Source organism: Uloborus diversus, chromosome 5, assembly GCF_026930045.1.
Source record: "Uloborus diversus isolate 005 chromosome 5, Udiv.v.3.1, whole genome shotgun sequence".
Classification (NCBI taxonomy): domain Eukaryota; kingdom Metazoa; phylum Arthropoda; class Arachnida; order Araneae; family Uloboridae; genus Uloborus; species Uloborus diversus.
The window spans coordinates 81,602,137-81,622,516 of record NC_072735.1 but is presented as its reverse complement, the minus strand read 5'-3'; the positions used below and the strand labels follow the sequence as shown (position 1 = coordinate 81,622,516).

The window sequence follows — 20,380 nt, the reverse complement described above, 5'->3', positions numbered from 1 at the left end:
ATGATAACTGAGAATAGCTTTTGTCTTATGTCCTTTTATCCATAAGGTTGGAGCTCCTCTTTTTTCCAATAAGTTTGTTGCTTTGCAGTGAAAAAAAAAGATCTCTTGTTATCACGAAATCGTCTCTACAATTTTATTGTTACTATTTGTGCGTTTTTAATGTTTTTCTATTTATTTTGTATGCTTAAGATAGGCTGTTCTTACATAAACTTTGCTCAATAAGCGCTGTTATTTTTTTTATAAATCACATAACACCGTATTATATATATCTTACCAATACTTAGTACCAAAATTTAGAATCTTACTAGATGGATTCAGAAATCAGTTGCACTTGCTTAGTTACACCAAGAATAAATAACCCTCAACCAGCTCTTGAGATAGCTTAGGGAAAAGGATAATTGTTATTGCTATTTTTACGCTGTCGTTCTGTTCTTACATAAACTTAGCCTAAAAGTTTTTTTTTTAATTTTTATTTTTTTTTAAATTTATTTATTTATTTTAATAAATCAAAGATTGCCACATTAAAGTCTTACCTATAGTTAGTACAACCAAAACTTTAAGCAGCCATGGACGAAACCCTGAATCGGTTTTGCCTTCTAACCTACCAGTGACGGATTTACCACGTCGAAACTGTCGCAATTGCGAGGGAGCCCCACGACTGTAGGGTCCCCCAAGGGGAATCAAAAATGCACATAAGTACTTTACACAATTCTGTAACAGACAAAAGGGGCCAGAAAAATGCATTGCGACAGCCCCTCAAACCAGTAAATCCGCTACTGTAATCTACTGTAAGAATAAGTGAACACAAGGTAAGAATAAAAGTGCAATCAACTCTTGAGAAAGCTTAAGGGGAAAGAATTACAGCAAAAGCACGAATTTGATTATTAGTACAAAAATTTTATACAGCAGCTGCCTGAATCCGAAATCGGTACAAGAACAAGCTATCAGCTCCTGAGAAACATTAAGGGCAAAGAATGATAGCAAAAGTATGAATTTGACAATTAGTACAAAAATTTCAAATAACATCAGCTTCAACCCGAAATCGGTTGTACCTATTAACCTATTACAAGAATAAGCTAGCAATCAGCTCGAGAAAGCTGAAAGGCAAAGAATGATAGCAAAACTATGAATTTAACAATTGTGCAAAAAATTTAAATAGTAATGAGTTAAACACGAAATTGGTTGTACCTACTAACCTACTGCAAGAATAAATAGGCAAGAATAAGCTCTTGAGAATTAATCAGTTCTTGAGAAAGCTCAGGGGCAAAGAATGATAGCGAAAGTACGACTTTTTTTTTAGATGCTGAGCTCGTTACGTTTATATAATGGATTGAGTGGTCATAAAAGTCAACTTCAGTGCCCTCCCTTCATCCAGTTTGATGAAGCACCTTTGTGATCTCCTGGTGGCATCGTATTCCCAGGTAAATCGGGTCTCCCAGGTAACGCTCCGGGCTGTCATGTTAATAGGACACTTCCAGCACACAATGTCAGAAGGAAATCGAAAAGCTTACAAATGGCCAATGTCATTAAGAAGCAGGTATTTACAATGGCAATGATTAAATCTTGTGCGAGCTTTCGGAATATTTTACGAAAGCAAATACAAATAGTTCGCGATTGAAGGATGTGCTGAAAGCTTGCCGCCGCAGGGTTGATTGGTTGAACTAATGGATGATATAATTGAGTTCAGAAAGAAGCTATTGTGAATTCTGAAAGACTTTTGCCGACGCTTTGCCGAGGCTTAGGGTGATGACAAAAGTTTTGGGTATGTGCTACATAAAGCAATAATCGTTTGAATGAGTTCAGCCTGAAGCTGCGTTCTTTTCTTTAGAAAATCTTTTTACGCTGGCATTTAAAAAGAATGCCTGAAGATTTTCTTTCAAAAGACAAGTGTCATAAAAAATGCCGAGTCACCTTGTAGGTAATAATGTTGTTGAAAGGAAATTCTGAAAGTGCTTACTTAGCACATTGAATAGTTGTAAATAAAAACTTAGTTTTGTTCGATAGTTATTATAACCACAACATTAGTGTATTGCTGAAATTGGGTTGTTCTAAGCCTTTCAGTACATGAATGTTAATAGCTGGGATAGCAGTATATTGGCAAAACCGAGATGTCTGAATCATCCTAACAGCATACTTTAAATCCTTCTTAAGGACATCATTGGCAGGTACATACATTGTTTGTACTTATCACAAATATTTTGAGTAAAAAGTTGAGAACAGATATTTATTAAGCTTATTTTCATAACTCCTCGCCCGTTACCCATGCTGCTTCTTTTCAAACGTTCAAATATAAATTACGAAATAAGAAAAACTATGGCAGGAAGAGATTAATCAAGATGTACGTGTTTCTAGAATAAAGATTGAGCATGAAATTTTCATTCATATTTTGCTGATTCTTAAACGAGTCTTTAAGGAAAAACTATATTTTTAATGAAAAACTTTTCATTTTCTTCCCAAAAACGCAAACATGCTTTCAAAATAAAAAGATGTTTTCTTCAAGTTTGGAAGATTTTTTATTTAAATGTATATAAGAGCTATATTAAAGTTTCTAGAAATGATTATTATACACTGCAATAATAAAGAAATAAAGGAAGAACGAAAGAAAACACAAAAACAACAAAGTGTGATTTCAATCTGAAAAATGTAGTTTTCACATAATGTAATGAAAGTTTTAAATGCGATTTTTGTTCTTTGAACTTTGAAAATCCCATAAAAATAACGCTTTCCGAATGCATAAAAGTAAATTATTTGCTTCAGAAAATCCCACGACATTTTTCAGACACAAAATACAACTAATTTACATGAAACTAAAATTACATGAATGAGCAATAAATGAAAACGCTGACACTAACGACCTAAAAGTGCTCAACTAGCTTTTATATTCACTTTTTCTGCAAAAAAGAAAACAATTCAGCGCGATTTAGCAGCCGGCTGACACCGACACCCAGCTCTATTATGTAAAAGAGCCTTCGAATTTCATACGAATTCTTGGACAAAAATTATTCTCTATCTTATATTCTGATTGTAGAGAATTCTAGTCAAGAAATATGCCTGCCTCATGTAGGCACAATAGTCACTTGTCAAGAACAGTCGCTTCTCCATAAATTCTCTGAGAATGAGGTATCGTATCAAGACAGCAGCGCATTATTTCTTTCTTTATCTTCGCCTCTGCATTATGCTGCTGCATAACATCTTTGAAACGGCGAGGGACGTTTCTCCGGGCTCCTTGGAGTGTGACACCGTATTTCATCCACGTGACAACGGCCAGAAAGAAAAGTAACAAATCAGTGAGGAAGGAGGGAAACTTCTCAGCTCTATTTATAATTCGGGAGAAATATTTCCGAGATTGAGTTTATTTTGTAGAGTACTTCAGAATACTGGAAATAGATTAGCTTTACATATTCGGATATGTAAGAGAAACGTGAAGTCTAAAAAAAAAAAAGGTTTCAGCAAAAATTATAAAACTCACAAATGTAAAAGAAATTCAAACGTTATCTATGTTATTTAAAATATTGTTAGCTTTATTTGTAGCCATTACGTTTATTTTGTCTGACTTTCATATTTTTATAGCAATTTTCTAGTACTGAATATGCACATCTCCTTGAAATGTCCTTAGAGTTGTTACCCGAGAATGGCATGTAAATTAAAATCACATATTTAAATTATTTTAAAAATGTATTTTTCTTTCACTGCGAGATTTAATTTATTAATTTCTGTTGATATGAACTCACACACTGTACTACACATTTAAATTTGAAACAAAATCATTGGACACTAATTTTTAAGACGTCTTCCTTTTTTTTTTCTTTTCACTCATCATCCCGTTCTTTCCCACATTGTACTCCCCTCCCCCCCCCCCAATTATCAAATGTGTCTGAATGTGTGTTTTTGTGGCACTTAGTGCATATAAACAGTTTCCACATTTTGATGATTATTTTGGTTGATTTCAAAGAACAATTTGGGACGCCGAACGTTTCCGATGAACAAATTTAACTTTTTGAGGAATTAAAATAAAATTTTACAGCAAAGCGTTAGTTTTAGTCAAAAGCCAGTATAAAATATAGTATAAAATAAATTTTCACAACAAGGAAAAACATAGATAAGAGATAGCGTATTTGAAAATACAAGGAATAGTTATATAGGAAAACAAAACACTATGACAAATTTATTTTTTAGAAAAAATAAAAATACGATGGGGTTAAAACTATAATCCTCAATATCTAACAAAAAGCTTTCGCTTAAAATAAATTAAATCTATTTTTTAACTTTGTTTCCCGAGGAAAGGCTTTAAAATTTGCTCAAGATTTTATATTATGTACAAATGAATGTCGGCAAGAAAGATGACTTGTTGAAACATATACGAGTATAACAAGTTTTGACTTGCTGTTGAGGTTAACTTCCTTTTGGCAACCTATATTCTCATGAAATATATTATTTGATTGTATTTCATGCAACTAAAGCCTCCATAGAATAATTGTGCTTTCTCAAGTTGTTGATTCAACTTTCCAATGAAGGACAGCTGCCCGAGATAAACTTTCTCTAAAAAGTCAATATCGTTTGCAGTGCGGTGATAAGTTTATTTTTCAGGACGAAGGCAATTTGAAGTGATTCGATCTTATCTATCTGCAGTGTGGAGGTTTGATCAAAGTTCTTTTTGTGTGTGTGCGTTATACTTCTAAGTAACATCTGCTCAAAAAGATGGTGTGTTGAAATCTAGTCGATAAAAAGTACCAAAACCGCTCCAGTCGAAAATACTATCGAAAACTTCTTAGCTCTCATCCCATGCATGTGTGTTATTTAATAGCACTTGAACAAATTACTTAACTATGCTCGAATAAAAAAATATATAAATCTTACATGGTAGGAAAAAAAAATCCTGTAAATTTACGGTAAAAGTACAGGCATCCGCGTTGCCAGCACTTGTATAAAAAAGCAAAATGTTTGTATTTTAGAAAATTATCAATGCATTCAGCTGCAAAATTATTTTCACACTAGAATTAAAAGCAATTATTATTTTATTAATGTCATTTGGTTTTCTTTAATGACCTTCATTCGAAAGTTAAACGGAGATGAATTATAACCCGGAATGCTCCAGCATCTCTTAAAGCGGATAATTATTTTTTTTTTGAAATCTTTTCACGTTTTTGAGATCGATTTTATTTGAAAATATATCTTGGCATCTTAAAACAGAAAATAATACTTCCAGCTTTGAATTCTAATTTTCTCGATGTCTTTGGGAATGAAATTCAACAAACGTTTTAGGGCCATTGAACGGAAAACTATCATTTTGTCCCGCGCGTGATGCTTCATTTTTGACATTAAAAATACTACTTTAAAATATTGGTGAACAAATTTTTTTGCTAAACAAATTACATACTTATGTGTGATATCTTAAGCAAAACATTTCGTCATTACCCTTTAAAACTTTAACTTTTTAATGGAACTAAACTTTTATCTTTTTAATGAAATATATGGACCGTCACGTGCGGGACAAGCGGTTGACTTTTTTGTGGAATGGCTTTTTATCTGTTCGAATTCATGCTACACTGATAAAATGCGGTTAGGATATGCATTTAATCAGAAAGAGGAATGCATCCAAAATGAGGTAATAAATAAACATTCCAATTCTTTAGCCGTTTCTAGATCAGTTTAAAAGGATGACGTTCTCCAAGCCTATGTGTCTGGCATTTTTTGATGCTCGCATGGCTCTTGCCATGGTCGAAAAGACACTAGGTTTTCGCTCTTGTGGATATTCCTTGAGAAACCGAAATCACTTCCTCTACACCTCTTATCGGTCAGCAATCCGCGTCAACAGCATCCTCTCAGCTGATGGAAAACAACCCTTTGATTCCCATTATAAATAATGGCGGCAGTTGTTGATTCCTACTTATCGATAGCCTCCACTTTGGTCACGCAGGACAGAGAGAGGATTCAAATCTGAAACTACGGCGACAATTTATCTAAAAGTGGATATTTTCCTGTTGAAACAAGGGTATTCCGAGGAAATATATTCGTAACAAAAATCAACTATAGGAGGTGCTGCAGTCTTCGACCAATGGCGGCTGAAAGAGGTAAAGCCAAGATTGAACCACTTGCATAAGCTATACTAGTGGTGTCCAACCTTTTTTTTGCCCGAGTACCGCACCTTATATGAAGAAAAATCTCGGGGACCAGAACACATATAAAATTAAAATAAACCTGAATATCTTAGGTAACATGAAAAAACGTGGAAAAGGAAAGAAAATTACATTTTTTTTTTTTTGTCCGAGCTTATTTTATTGAAACGAAGTTATCATTTGCTTTTTGAAATCAATTTCTGAAAATTTAGCTTTAAATTTTCAGCATACATTCGTAATGCCGACTGAAGATTATCGGTTGGTTCTTGGTTTTGAAGGCTTCTAAAATAATTTTTTCGATTCGCGACATTGAAAATATCAACGGGCTACATAGATCAGCTTCGCGGGTCACATTAGAAGCGCAGACCGTAGTTTGGGTCCCATTGACCAATCTAGTGAGACCCAGTCCGAGCAAAATTTAAATGTTTTGCCACTTTTGCTAATTCCTTAAATCACCGCAAGATCGCGTATTTAATCTCTAGAACTGCGAATAGCTTTGCTCTGAATGCTGTCATAAAGCAACAGCTTTTCAAAACACCGTCAGTTGTATATGAGAAGAAAGTACGTCATTTTAATCAGTAGCTGCCAAGTAGTACATTGTAAAAAATATCCTCTGATAATTTAAAGTATAAAAAATCAAATAGAATTGTTCTACTGCTACATTTTTGAATGTTGTCAGAACATGGATACGAAAAATAAATGACGTTTCAAAAGTTCGATGTTTATAAACATTATATTCGTATTTCTCTGGATTCATGTATGGTTATCATTGCTAAATAATAATTTTATGCAATTTCTAAATGTAATTTTATGCTAAATAATAATTTTGTGTTACAAACCTACCGCAATGAAAATTTGGCGAACCACGAGTGATACCTTTTGGAAGTCGATTTCTATTGACAGAATTCAAGAAATGGCCGTAAATTTCGTCTTATTCAGTTATATCATGGAAAACATTGGTCTTTAGGTAAAACTAATGTAGTGTTCTTTTTATAAGTTAGCTAGTTAAAACATTCCCATTTACAACAACATAGTCTTGATACAAACACCATGCACCGATTTAACTTGAGGATGGTCAAAACGGACATTTCAGTTGTTCATTCAAAAAAAAAAAAAAAAAAGTCCCCCCCCCCTCCCCCAAAAAAAAGCTTAAAAATTCACTCAGTTATGATTAAAATGGAGACTGAGCTGAAAGTTGAGTAAAAATTTGTATGTGAATACAATACTTCCTTTGCTTTATACAAGAAAGTAATAATTATATTGGCAATTTATATAAGCATTTATTATATTGGTGCTCAAGCATAATTGCATTTCAATTAACTTTGATTTTGATCCTTTTACAAAAACTCATTTGCCATCCCTGTTCCCCGCTTGGACAACCTTCAAATGGTAGTTTATTCAATCTTCAGAAATATTTGTTAGTCCAATCCACAAGTATTAGCTTTTCCAACCTACTATCATTCCTAGATGATTACTGTATGCATTAATAGCTGCTGTTCGTAATTGTTCTACAAATTTACCACAATGACAAATATTAGTCCAAACTTCAAATAATTTTTGTAAAACTTTTAAATATTGGTTTGACCGATATTCAAATACATAATTTAGTCTAACCATCTAACTTTCAAGTATTAGTTATTCTAACCTTGAAATAGTAGTCTGTAAAACTTTCAATTTTTTGTTTGTCGGATCTTCTAATATAATATTTCTTCTTACCATCTGACCTTCAAGTATTAGTTATTCCAACCTTCCAACCTTAATTATTCCAACCCACAAATATTAGTTTGTCCAACCTCCAGATATTTTGTCCAACCCACAAACATTAGTTTGTCTAACCTTCAAATAGTCGAGTGTAACAGCCCACTTGGGCAAGGTGCGCTGCCTTCCTCCTTCAGACGGCGCACCCCTGACTTTCTTCTGCAAATGTGAAGGAGGATTTCCTTCATCGACGCGCACCGTCCGCCACTCCTTACTCACTTGCAATGATCCCCTTTCCTTCCCTCATAAAGAGCAGTTTCACAGTGCACGCGAATGGAATGGACAAGCGGAGTTTTACACTTCCTCCACCAACACTAAAACCTCCGTTGCCTCTAAATATGGATCTACCATGAGGGCCTTGTTTACCTCAAAACTTTTATAGGATTAAAATAGAGACTATTTTTTTTATCATTTATTTTTACGAAATGAAATTAATGTCTGGTACTCTTGTTTATTATCTTATTTGCATACAGTATAACCTGTAAAGTTGACCACTCATATAAGTTAACAGCTTTTGTCAGGAACACATACTATATATATAGTACATATATTTTCTTTTGTCATCTATTCTCTATAAATTGACCACCCAAGTTAACCAACCGTAAGTCAACTTACACAGGTTTCCTTGTACTTCATTAGTGAGGTTGGGTGACACCGGGAGGGGGGGGGGTAATAAAACTAAAAGTTGCAGAAAGTAGTAACAAGACCACTGAAAGCAAATAAAGAATTTACTCTTTTGCGCACTGTTTCTTTTAATCATTGACGCTCAAAAAGGCCAAAATTTAGAAAACAAAAACATTTCTATAATCCCACGGAATACTGTACTCCAGAAAAATGAAGCCTTGTGGAAAAAAGTATGTATTTTTTTATTTATGGAACTTTATGAATAGACTAACTTTTCTGAGACTGCTCTTTTTCCTTCCATCTTTAAAGTTTTTTGCTCTCAAATCAAATTTTTCATAACTCCCAGACTTTTGTTTGAAATTGTTATTGCAACTTTCACAGCAAATCAGGCACGAAATGTGTATCCATTCAACAATGAATTTTCAGCATTTGATACTGCGTAAACACGTGAAGAGAAAGCTGTTGGTTGATAGTTTTAAAATTCCCGGTAGTGCTCACTGATAATTTATAGGATAAGAGGTCTTTTGAAACACGGAAAAAGGTGTTGTACACAGTTTTGAATCGGATGTCACTATTAGTTGGGCGCGCGCGTACACAACAACCTCCAATTGGAGATCCCAGTCACGGGGCATTCGATTAAGTGGCAATCTTGGCTCCAGAGGCATCGGAATCACTTGTCATGCACAATTAACCCTGCTTAGAGTAACCATTAAAGGGGTCTTGAGAAGACGTGACCCGGGTTCCAACCCCGAGTACAATGGGAAAAGGGGGTCGACGACATTGTCCGTTTGAAGTGGCCGAATGGAACTCCTCCAGGAAGAGGTACCTCGTGGGATGATCACCCTGAGAGGCGTGGTACTTGGCACCTAGACCCACTGGCATATTGACAGGTCCGTCAGAATACGTTACCGAGGTCTTTCCCAAAATGTTAATGTCCACAAAGTTATTCAGATCTACCATGAGCTTCTACGATTCTCGTCTAGTAAATCCGAGACGTTCTGCAGCTCAGAAAGGTCTAATGGTGTGTGATGGTTTCACGAGTTGAGGAATTTTATCCCACCAAGGTCTTCCCCTTTCATTCAGCTCTCCAAGAGGTGAACTTTTACGATCCTCAACTGGCATCTTCAAGGCTCCAAGTGGAGGCTCCAAGCATAGATGTTTCCCGATGGGAGGAAATTCGCGGGAATAAAGTGAAAATCGAAAGTAGCTGGTCAAACTGTTCGCGAAGATGAGAAACCACCAATCAGCTATGAAGCGGGGGGGGGGGAGGGTCGTTGATTCTAAATAATAGTTTAAGGTCTTCAACGCATAACGGTTTTGACTTTCGGTTTTTTTTTTCTTTCAATTAAGAAACAAAGTTTTTTTTATTAAATTCAGATTTGTATAGAAAATGAAACTAAAGGTTTTTCTTCTATCGACGCTTCTAAATTTTCATTCGATTGTAAATGATTGCTTGTGTCATTTAGTTAAAAATCATTATGGAAAATAGTTTGCATCAATTCTTATGTAGGTAATGAGGAATCCCAAAAAACTTTAAAAACACTCTATAAAAATCGCAAAAATCCTTTTTATGTGTTGGAAATTGAAATGTTTTTCAAACAGCTCCGTTAAAAAAAATAACTAGGGGAGAGTGGTAATGAATAGGCCATGGGGATGAATGGACCACTAACAAAATATGAAAAAGTATTCGCATAAAATTATTTTAGATGCCACTAATCGGTAGAGCTATTTGTTCTACTAAATTCATGCAATTTTCAATTGTTTGAGAAAAGCCATTTTTCCACTACAGTACGATAGTCAAGAATCTGATTGAAAAGTATTTTTTCCCCTTTTCGGTAAAATAAATATTAGTTAAAAAATATCTATTATTTCACTGCAGGTATATGTATTAGCAAGTCTTTCCTTATCAGTAAACTAATTTTAAGTTGTATTTTGATGCTATTTGAATTTCATGTATTAAAAATACATGAATATAATTCCAGAAGTATGGGTGCGGTTGACTGGGCCACTATATCATGGTTATGGATGGGCCACCAAAAAAAAGAATTTTTCTTTTTTTTTTCTGATTTTCTCTTTAATATGAAACATAACTGGCTGTCATTGAGTTAGATTACTGTCTTGTTAGAATAGGTTTATAGTAATCTCTAAAATTTGCACATTTTAACCCTAAGAAAGATTAGCTATTAATTCTATAAATGATTAAGATGAACTGCCCAGTTATTGACCCCACCTGCCAGTATTTCACCATTTGAATTTGATATGAGTGATTCCATCCAGTATTAAATAAATAGGTTAGAGTAGAATACTGTGCTTTTTCTTTGTTGATTTTATAGGATTTTTTTTTTAAATGTCCTATTGTTTGCTGGTGTATATTTAAATCAAATACTTAAAAAATGTTTCTCTATTTGAAAATCTAAGCATTAATTCTTATTTATTATTAACACATTCTCAATAATAATATTGAATTTTACCATTGAATTTTTAAGCCATACTATTCAATTTTGGAAGCAATTAAAATTTTAATTATTAAAAAATAAATAATTTAATTACCTCTTTCCACTATTTTCTTAAATAAATGATTGAAAATGCCATCGGTGAATTTTTCAGAAAATGTTTTGCATTTGAGTTTAGCCAGTACTCATTTAAACTGCGCACAAACGATACTGCTGTGCAGTGATAGAGTGAATTTTCATTCATTTTATTTTTAAAAATTCACCGACATAACGCTGAAACCCGTTCGCGATATCCTCTAATTTCTTCAACAATGTAATTCAAACTCTTTCGGTTCCACATACTTCCTCACTAGCATCACGCGCGCGAAGGAAGGCGAGAGGGGAGCATGCATTAACAACGCTCACCTTACAGTTCGGTTAACACATAAGCCTTCTAATCCCCCCTCCCCCCAACGACAGACGTCTGTTTCTCAACCTCATTCCTCATGGAACGTTCGTTTCCTCCATTCTAAAATAGGAAACGGTACTTTTTGGCTAAAAAATGCAAGAAAAGAGGGTTCCAGCTGCCCCCGCGAACCCTAACATCTCTCCTCATACGGGATGCGGGAGAGCGCGCGCGTGCCAGCATCTGTCGACACCCCCCATGCACCCCTTTTCCCGAGCGGGGCATCTGCCCTCCTTGAAAGAGAAAGGTACACGCGCGAGGACCCCCCTCGTCTCCAGCCCCGCGAAAAGGAGGAGGATGCAGTTACGGTTACCGTCGTCGCAATAATAGAAATTTGTTGCATTGTGTTTGGCTCCCGCTTCATTTTCGCGGTTTTGTCAGATGTACGAGTGAATACCGTTTTGAAATTCCTTACTTTACCTTTTCGGAGGATGTGTAAATTGAATCGTTCATTTCAGAAGCAAGTCAAGCGTCAAGTTTTATAATTTCAAGGAGCAAATTTTATGATCATATTGAATTTATCAATAGAGATCACAACATGTTTCTCCGAAAGATATATACATAAATATGCATCCTCCTTTCAGTTTGAATTATTGCAATCCTTATCGAACAATTTTATTACGATGGTCAAAATGATTTTTTTTCAAAATTATTGAGTTTGACGCTTGACTGATTTTCAACGGTTCAATTCAATGGTTCAATTGCGACTCTCTGCGTTGAAAAGACAGAAAAAGGTGTTTTTGTAGAGAAATGAAATAATATTTCGTTTTTAAATTGTTATTTTACGAGTAATAAGGCCACACGGTTCGAATAGAGTGCACAACTTTTAGCCATAAAAAATATTTGCATCGTTTTATATTTTAAAGTTACCTTAATATTAAGGTAGGATGACTGTTTTTAGTTCAGAATTACATTATTATTATTAAAATAATTTTTTTTTAGTCTCTTTGTTCACAAGACTCAAAGAGACGGCTAGACCACTTTCAACCGGGTTAATAATTCCTTTTAAATTTAAACAGAGAGAAATTGGGGACCAAAGTTAACCTTAATGATCGTACAGCAGTTCAGAAAAATGTATAGTAGTGCATACTTAGATAAAGATAATTTTATTGCCTCTAAAAGCAATCTTAAACGCATTGAAAATCGTAAATACGCTTTAGAAATTTAGGCAAGTGTATTTTAACGCTTTGAATTTATTCTCAATAAAAAATTAGCATCGAGGAAATTTTTTTAAAAAAAGTAAAAGTAAAACACAGTTAAAATGTTTGAATTATTACATTTGAATAACTTATTATTTTTTTAGCTGCAAAATGTCAAAATTTCGAACGCTAGAAATCAAAACAGTACACACACACACATCATTTCTTTCCCTACCATCTTCTATTTCTTCCTTAGATAGTTAGTGTAAGAATGGAATTCATCACTATTGTGGTCGTTCGGTCGTTACTGTTTTCTTACATTTCACTTCACTAATCTATAACGATTTTCACTTCTCCAGTAAGCAAAATGTCAAAGAGCATTTTCACGTCTTGAAGAAAACCCCAGCTATATCGCTGCGTGTACGTGCAGTGAAATCACGTTACAACGAATACCAACGCAACGAAATATCTATTTGAACCAAACAAATTTTCAGTCCCTATTAAATTTGCGTCGTATATAGCTTGAATCCTTAACTCCTGTTTCAACGAACAAAACTTGAGGTATCCTTGAAGTTCGTTGCAACGTGATTTCACTCTATGAAGGTTCCAAGTCTAAAATTTTGCATAAAATGGAAAAAAAATTGAAGCGTTTTCCTTTTAAAAGTTTTCCAAAAAAGGGGGAAGTAGAATTTTAAAATCTGCTTAAACCGGCGAGGGATTGAACAATTGCTTGTGGGGTAGTTAACGCAACCCGGGCAGCCTACTTAACTCGGCATCTGTCCCTGCATCTGCCCCGTGTAGAGGAAAAAAGCGAAAGGTATCCGGGGCCTCTTTGAACCCCCGCGACAGTCGGGGGCTTTTGCCAGGTGGGTGGAAAAAGAACGTTTTCCTTTCTCCCGGAGAGGGGGTTCTGTTTTCTGGCAGAAAAGACGAAAAATCAGGGGTTTTGTTGCCCGAGAGCGTCTGCGCAGGATTAGGTCTTTCATATTTTTTCTACTTTCACCCCCGTTTTCATTCCGCTGAAGAAAAGGGATTTTTCCGATTGTGAATGTGATCCCGTGACGTATGGACCGTTATAGAACGCATATGTACTCCGCGCCTGGAACAATAGGAGATCTTTTTTTTTTTTCTTTTCTTTCTTTTTTTTCTGAAATGCTTTTTTAACCTATTTCTTTTCGACAATTCAAAGCGCGGATTCATTTTTAAGATGCTGTTACTCGTATTTTTATTGTCGTAGTCTTCATCGCACTCGACTCAATATTTAAAGATCAATTTCTTTGTGCGAAGTGATGTTACTTTCTTAAAAGAAGATCAAAAACTTTTTCGATTTCTACGATTTGAGACAATTTTGTTGAAGAAGACAGTGAAAAATTAATCACATAGCCTAACGCTAATTTATTTTTCTTTATGTCTAAAAATACTACTGTGTATTTTATTTATTTATTTGTCTATTTTTTAAATTATTATTCAAATTTGAAAACTGAAAATTTGTCCAGTGTTCGAATTTTAGAAATTTTGCTTCGAAGTCTTCCGATACCTTTAGAGGTTTTTTTAAAAGCTTTTTAAAATTAGTTTTACATTTCTTTCTTTTATTTCTAAATGCATATGTTTGATGTTTTCGTTTTCGATATTCTGCTCTTTTAAGCAGTTTATTTGTTCATCTCGTTTAGACAAACTTTTATTTCGTTACAATCGATTGTTTTTTTTATCGTACATCGTCCGGTCAGAGAATTTTTTTTCTCTACATCATTGTACTAATTCGGAAAAATGTATTATGTAACAATGAACTGCATTTGAAAATCAATTTAAAAATTGATTTCCTGTTCTAACTTAGAAGTAATATATTAATTCTAATTAACTTTATGATAATTGAAATCACTTAGTTACAATAAAAGGTTATTCAAAATTTTAGACTGCATCATTGTTTGAAATGGTTTAGCAAAAGCACGAAGAAAATGACAATATATATATAAAGAGGACCAACCGCTCTAATTGTTTTGCATGAAAGTTGTATGTTTTTAAATTCTCACCGTACGACATAAAATAATAAATAATATAAACTGATTAAAGGCAGTGTGAGAAAAACACGTCTGACGTGCATGTTGTGAAATAGGTACAAACTAGTAAAATGTTATGACAAACATTTTTTTCAACAAAAAAAAAAAAAAAAAAAATATGTTCATTAAATAAAATAAAATAAAACGTAACTTGATTCCATTCTGTTCGCGTTAATCCCTATTTCCTTCTATTTGAAAAATTTCTTTTTTTAATCATTGTCTAATTTTATCATCGAAGATTAAGTGGTTGGATCATGTTAGCTTGAAAACTATAGGTATATTAAAGAATAGTTATGTGCTTATCTGTTAGTTATAATAACTATATCAATAGTTATGTGGTATCATTAGATCCCATTTTAACACATACGGGAAAAATTTCTTCAACGTATCTTTCTTTAGTAATACGGGCGGGTGACAACATCCGTCTTCTGATGCAACAACCAACAAACTTAGGGGGGGGGAGTTAAATAGCGGAATATTACATCTGCGTCGAAACTAAACTTCAATAACCGCTATTCATCGATTGAGGAACAAATATACCGTTGACCTTCCTACGATATATCTGAATAACAGGACGTGGTTTTCTTTTCGTTCAATAAACTTTCATCTTAATATCTTCCTTTCAAACATTCCACTAAAAGGTCAAAGAGGACCAGGTGGGTGGAAAAGAACAGTTTTCTCTTTCGAACTCCCCCGCCAAAAATAAAGATCCCTGAAGTTCGGAGGAGGGGAGAGGGCCTGACCGCAAAAGACCTTCTCTCCCATTGTAAGAACATCGAATATAGCGGGGTCTGGAGGTAGGTCGTCCAAGGGAGAGGGCGATTCACCTTTGATTTCTTTGGTGGCCGCTTGTTTAATCGCAAGGGAAAAGTAAGCGCCAGGTTGTTGAAACGGGAATGTTTATGTTTTGGTCCGTTTTCAGCAGATGCTGCAGAAGTTCGATGATCACCTTCTCTTTCATAACAGTCCCATCAAGGTTTATAGCCTGTCCTCGATTTTATGAGGTGTTACGTGTAAATATATTTACAGTTTCGTGCATCTGTGTCATGAATGGAGGAAAAGAAAAAGAATAATCAGCTTCTTTAAAATTGGAGTCAACTTTGTTTTAAATATTTTGGAGTGTATTTCTGTCGTAGGCGTGTAAATAGCAGTAACTGCATTTTTTTTTTTTTTAAACTTTTGCCTATTGCAATTTAGTTTTATTGTGAAAACTTGCTTATTTGGTTTTCACTGGGAAAAAAAGAGCGAAAAAAACGTGAAATTTCTACATTTCTCCATTGCTTGTATTGAATCCAAAACGAGTTTCTTCCAATATCTCGGTATAACTCATTTCTGCACATACTGCCATTCACCTGCGCACAGCAGATTTGATTATTGTATGAAATAGTTGAATTTAATTTCAAGGTTTGAAATTTAGCAAACGACGTTTCACCGTGAGTACATGCAAATGGCGTGGTCTTGAGTTGTTGGAATAAAGTTTGAGGTCAATAGTATTAGTTTGGACGAGAGAGAATGAAATGATGTAATATGTTGGTCGTTTTTGCATTCAAACAAATGCTGATCATTTTTTGTGGCGTTGTCTAGTTCAAATGAAGTGCACAGGAGTCAAATGGGGCAAATATGCCAACAGCTTTGGTAACATCAACTCCCATAGAAAGCAAGAGCCGATCGCCCGGCCGGACCACGATAGCACTGAAGAGTTGAACCTGTATGGCACACTAGCGCAGCCACAAATACCATCTGGAAGGGTTTTTTTAATCAAAAATACCGTCTGGAGGGGTTTTGTTGATCAAAGATTCTCTCTGGAGAGTGGTTTTTTTTAATAATCAAAAATACCTTCGTGAAGTTTTTTTCAAATCAGAAATACCTTCTAAAGGAGATTTTTTGATCAAAAATACGCTCTGAAATTAATTTTTTGATCAAAACAGCCCTTTCATACGTATGAACTACTGTATTAGAATTGGCATTTTTGTTAAAACCAATGCATCTGGGGGGGTGCCTTCCCCCGCCCCCTTCGTGGCGCCACTGGATGGCAGGACGATAAAAGACGAGAACATGATAAATTGGGATGTGTATCAGGACAATGAGGATTTCTCGTACATTCTCTGATTATTAGGGAATTTTCTCGGTCCTTTTAGGTGTTTTATTTTCAGTTTGGCGTTGATCGAAAACACAAGATAATTTTCAGAACGTTAAAAACTCCTCGGCGTTTTTAGAGGATTGGAATTCGTTTTGGAGAAGTAAAATTTAGGAGAACAGTAAATAATTATAATGCCGATCAATTACATAAAAATCAAAAACTGAGAGGGAAAGAAGAGATGTGTACGATTTTTGTTTTTAATCATTATAAACATTTTACATTTTGCGTGACATCCAAATGTAATGTTTTTAAAATTGCATTTGCTTTTCCAATCCTTTTTCCATGATGCTAAATTTTTATTGCAAACACAAAGCATGAAAATACGCTTGACCACAATTTTGAGGCGTGTTTCCGAGTTTCAATGCGTGAAATACGTTTTCATTCGTGTTGAAAATACCTCTGATGGTATATGAGCTGGCAATGGGGTTGTTTCCTTCAGTTAAAAGTAGTACTTTTTGTCCCTGAAATTGATAGAATAAGCAAAAAAAAAAAAAAAAAAAAATATAATAATAATAACATGGACTCAGAAAATACTTTTATTTTCCCAACAGTTATTTTTTAATTAATTTTTTTAAATGTCCGCTTCTTCAAACAAGGCATAGTCTTTGTGACGTCACAAATGATGTCCTTTGGCACATTTTTTACTGCGTTTCCACGTTATGATAATCAAGAAGCGAATTAAAATTGCGCTCTACGCTTGCTGTTAACCATATCGTTGCCAATACACGTGAGTAAAGATGCGAATTAAATATTTTGAGCTGTGAATGGCAACACTAAATGGCATTTCATCATTTGTGACGTCACAGGACAGAAGCGTAAACAATCAAAGCGCACCGATTTAAATAATTTTTTAAAAATATCAAACTTACAGAAATTATTTAAAAAATGGTCAGATCCTATGTTTTTAAGCATGCTCTTTCAGAAAAAATTACTTTTAAAATTTTGGAAACAACCCCATTCATCAGCGTCAGAAAGGATCAGTTTTCATGCGTGCAATGAATGATTTTCGCTCCTCATTTAACTAATTTCTATTGGGACGCGGGACAAATATATGAATCAAAACTGACGAATGAATGTTAAACAAAACAAATAGATAGCTTAATTACATTTTATCTATTTAGTGACATTTTTCCAACATCTAGGCGTGTAAACGAGAAAATCATCGTAATTATGACATAAATTTAAAATAATAATAATAATAATAAATTGCATACAAGTTATTTCAATATTGAGACACAAATTGCAAAAATATTGCATGTAAGTGGTTCGATGTTAAGGCATAAGTGGCAAAAACATTGCATACAAGTGTTTCGATGTTAAGGTACAATTTGCGGAAATGTTGCGTACAATTGTTTAGGAGTTGTGAGAAAAATTTGTGGGGCAGGGATTTTAAAATTTGTCCATGACCTGGCTTCCTTTCACAGCACGTCCTGTTTCATATAAAACGTTGTAAGGTAAAATATTATTTTTTTTTTTTGGTTTCATTGGAATGTAATGTGCATACAAGGGCCCTACATACAGTTATGTTATCAATAGAAAAAATATAATAGCCATTATCTAAATGTCTGAGTAGTAAATCTAAATGTCTGAGTGTCATAAGTAGTTTTTGGTGCAATTAATTTCATACTACACGATGCAGATGCAAATTCCAAAGTGATTTTATAAATAAAAAACTTTTTCATAATCGGTGGCTCAATATTCTTTTTTCTACTGATCACCAAATCAATTATTAAATTAATAAAAAAAATCCTGTTCACAGCATTTGTTATGAGCAGTCCATTTAAGAATAAAATCAGAACATTAAATGTTTTCCCTTTACACATTTTCACATTTTTCTAATAGAAGAACATAGTCCAAATCGTTCATCGTAGGAAAAAAAGAAGCTTTTGTTGGTTAGACACCTTTAACATATGTTTCCCAAAACTAACTGATTATAGTCATGTAAGAAATACAGAGAAAAATAACAATTGTTGGGCAAAGAAGACTTTTTTTTTCGTTGAGCATATTTTTTCTAATTTGTACATCACCGGTCATTTTCAAAGAATGAAAACAGGTATTTAAACCTAAATATTTGCACCTCCGACCATAATATTTTTTCCACCTGTGCATCTTCGAAAATTTTAAGAGAATGATTTTAAGAGAGAAGAGAATAATTTTCTCTCAAACTGATTCAAATTCGAGCATTTTGAGAGAGATTATATTCCTCCTTGCTATTTACATCTTCTACCATTTTAAAAGATTGACAAAGCATATTCCTTTCGGCATCTTTGACCACGTTGTTTATGTAAGACTAGCGGTACCAGCACGACTTTGCCCGTAGTAGAAAAATTAAAAGGTCATTTGGTTCGCCTGTATATTTACAAATAATGGATGATGAATTTCTCGTCAATTTGCAATGTTCATTTGCTCGCCCATGTTCCGCGTTATGATAATTTTCTCGTCTACCACGTTATGGTAATTTGCACTCGTCCACGTTATGATAATTGCTCGGTAAAAGTTTCTTAAAATTGGAATATAAAAAGAACAAAATTGAATTTTCGAAAAATCGCTTCGAGGTGCACACCCCCCAGGCTTCGAACTAATTGTGTGCCAAATTTCATAAAAATCGGTCGAGTGATCTAAAAGCTATGCGCGTCACAGACATCCAGACATCAAGACATCCAGATTTTCAGCTTTATTACTCGTACAGATAAATCCCGAATGTTAGGTTACCCTTAAAATATCTCATGAGAAACACAAAAACTGAGTAAGAAACAAAACTGAAAAGTTTCGGTATTTCCCACCGAGCCTTTCAGAACGTTCCCCAAAAAAATTCAAACATAAACACTTACCTGGTTCTTGCAGAAAAAGTCCAAAAACAGGACGACGAGACCGATTTCTAAATATCCTCTCTTCATGCTATGAAATGGGAAGGGACTTCTCTCATCCTCTACCGCATCCCTACAGAGATGGGAAAACTACGCAAAATACAAATCAATCACCAGAGCTCGAGAGAGAACCCCTTGTTGACAACGGAGCAGAAACAGCGAGATGCGAACGGATCGGGCACGTGCGATCGACTGCCGAGAATCCAGAGAGAGAGAGGAAGCGAGAGGTAAACTTCCCAGACTCACCTGTCGGTTGAGAGGCAGCGGGGATGGTTACTTCTCTCTCTCTCTCTTTTTACCGCTCTTCCCCCGCCACAGCCGGCAAAGTCACGTGGTAGGCGAAAAGAAGGGAGGGGAGGCACTCCCCACCCCCTTCGGGAAAGCGCCATATGCGTGATTAAAGCCAGACGTAATCGCAAATTGCTTTAGTTGTAACGGATTGTATTTTGATTCAATTTTTGGGAATTAGTTCTGGATTGGCGAGTAAAATATTAATTTATTTTACCCGAAATAATGGCGTGGGTTTTGTTATTGAAAATAACTTCCGATTAAGGTAATCTGAAAGATTTAGCAGATCATAACTGATGATCATTCATAAATTCAAAATATGTAATTTTTTTCGTGTATATCTCGTTTCATTCAGTCCTACGTAGTTGTCCAAAATAGGTATTGTTCGATTTAGGATAAATTCATCATGCCTGAGATGACTATTTACTTTCAGCTGAAATCGATACTGCTAACTTTTTGGTTAAAATAAACTTGCGTTTCTATAAAATTAGTA

The 20,380-nt window shown here is 34.6% G+C and overlaps 1 protein-coding gene across 1 annotated transcript in view; it reads right to left on the bottom strand.

Annotated features, from left to right (window-relative positions):
• The window catches only part of LOC129223430 (tumor necrosis factor receptor superfamily member 16-like), a 57,357-nt gene extending 37,650 nt beyond the window's left edge, over positions 1 to 19,707 (bottom strand). The window contains exon 1 of the mRNA XM_054858041.1: positions 19,564 to 19,707. Within this exon, the coding sequence (XP_054714016.1) occupies positions 19,564 to 19,629 (66 nt within the window). The 5' untranslated portion in view covers positions 19,630 to 19,707. The remainder of the gene's footprint in view (positions 1 to 19,563) is intronic.
• Positions 19,708 to 20,380: the final 673 nt, after the last annotated feature.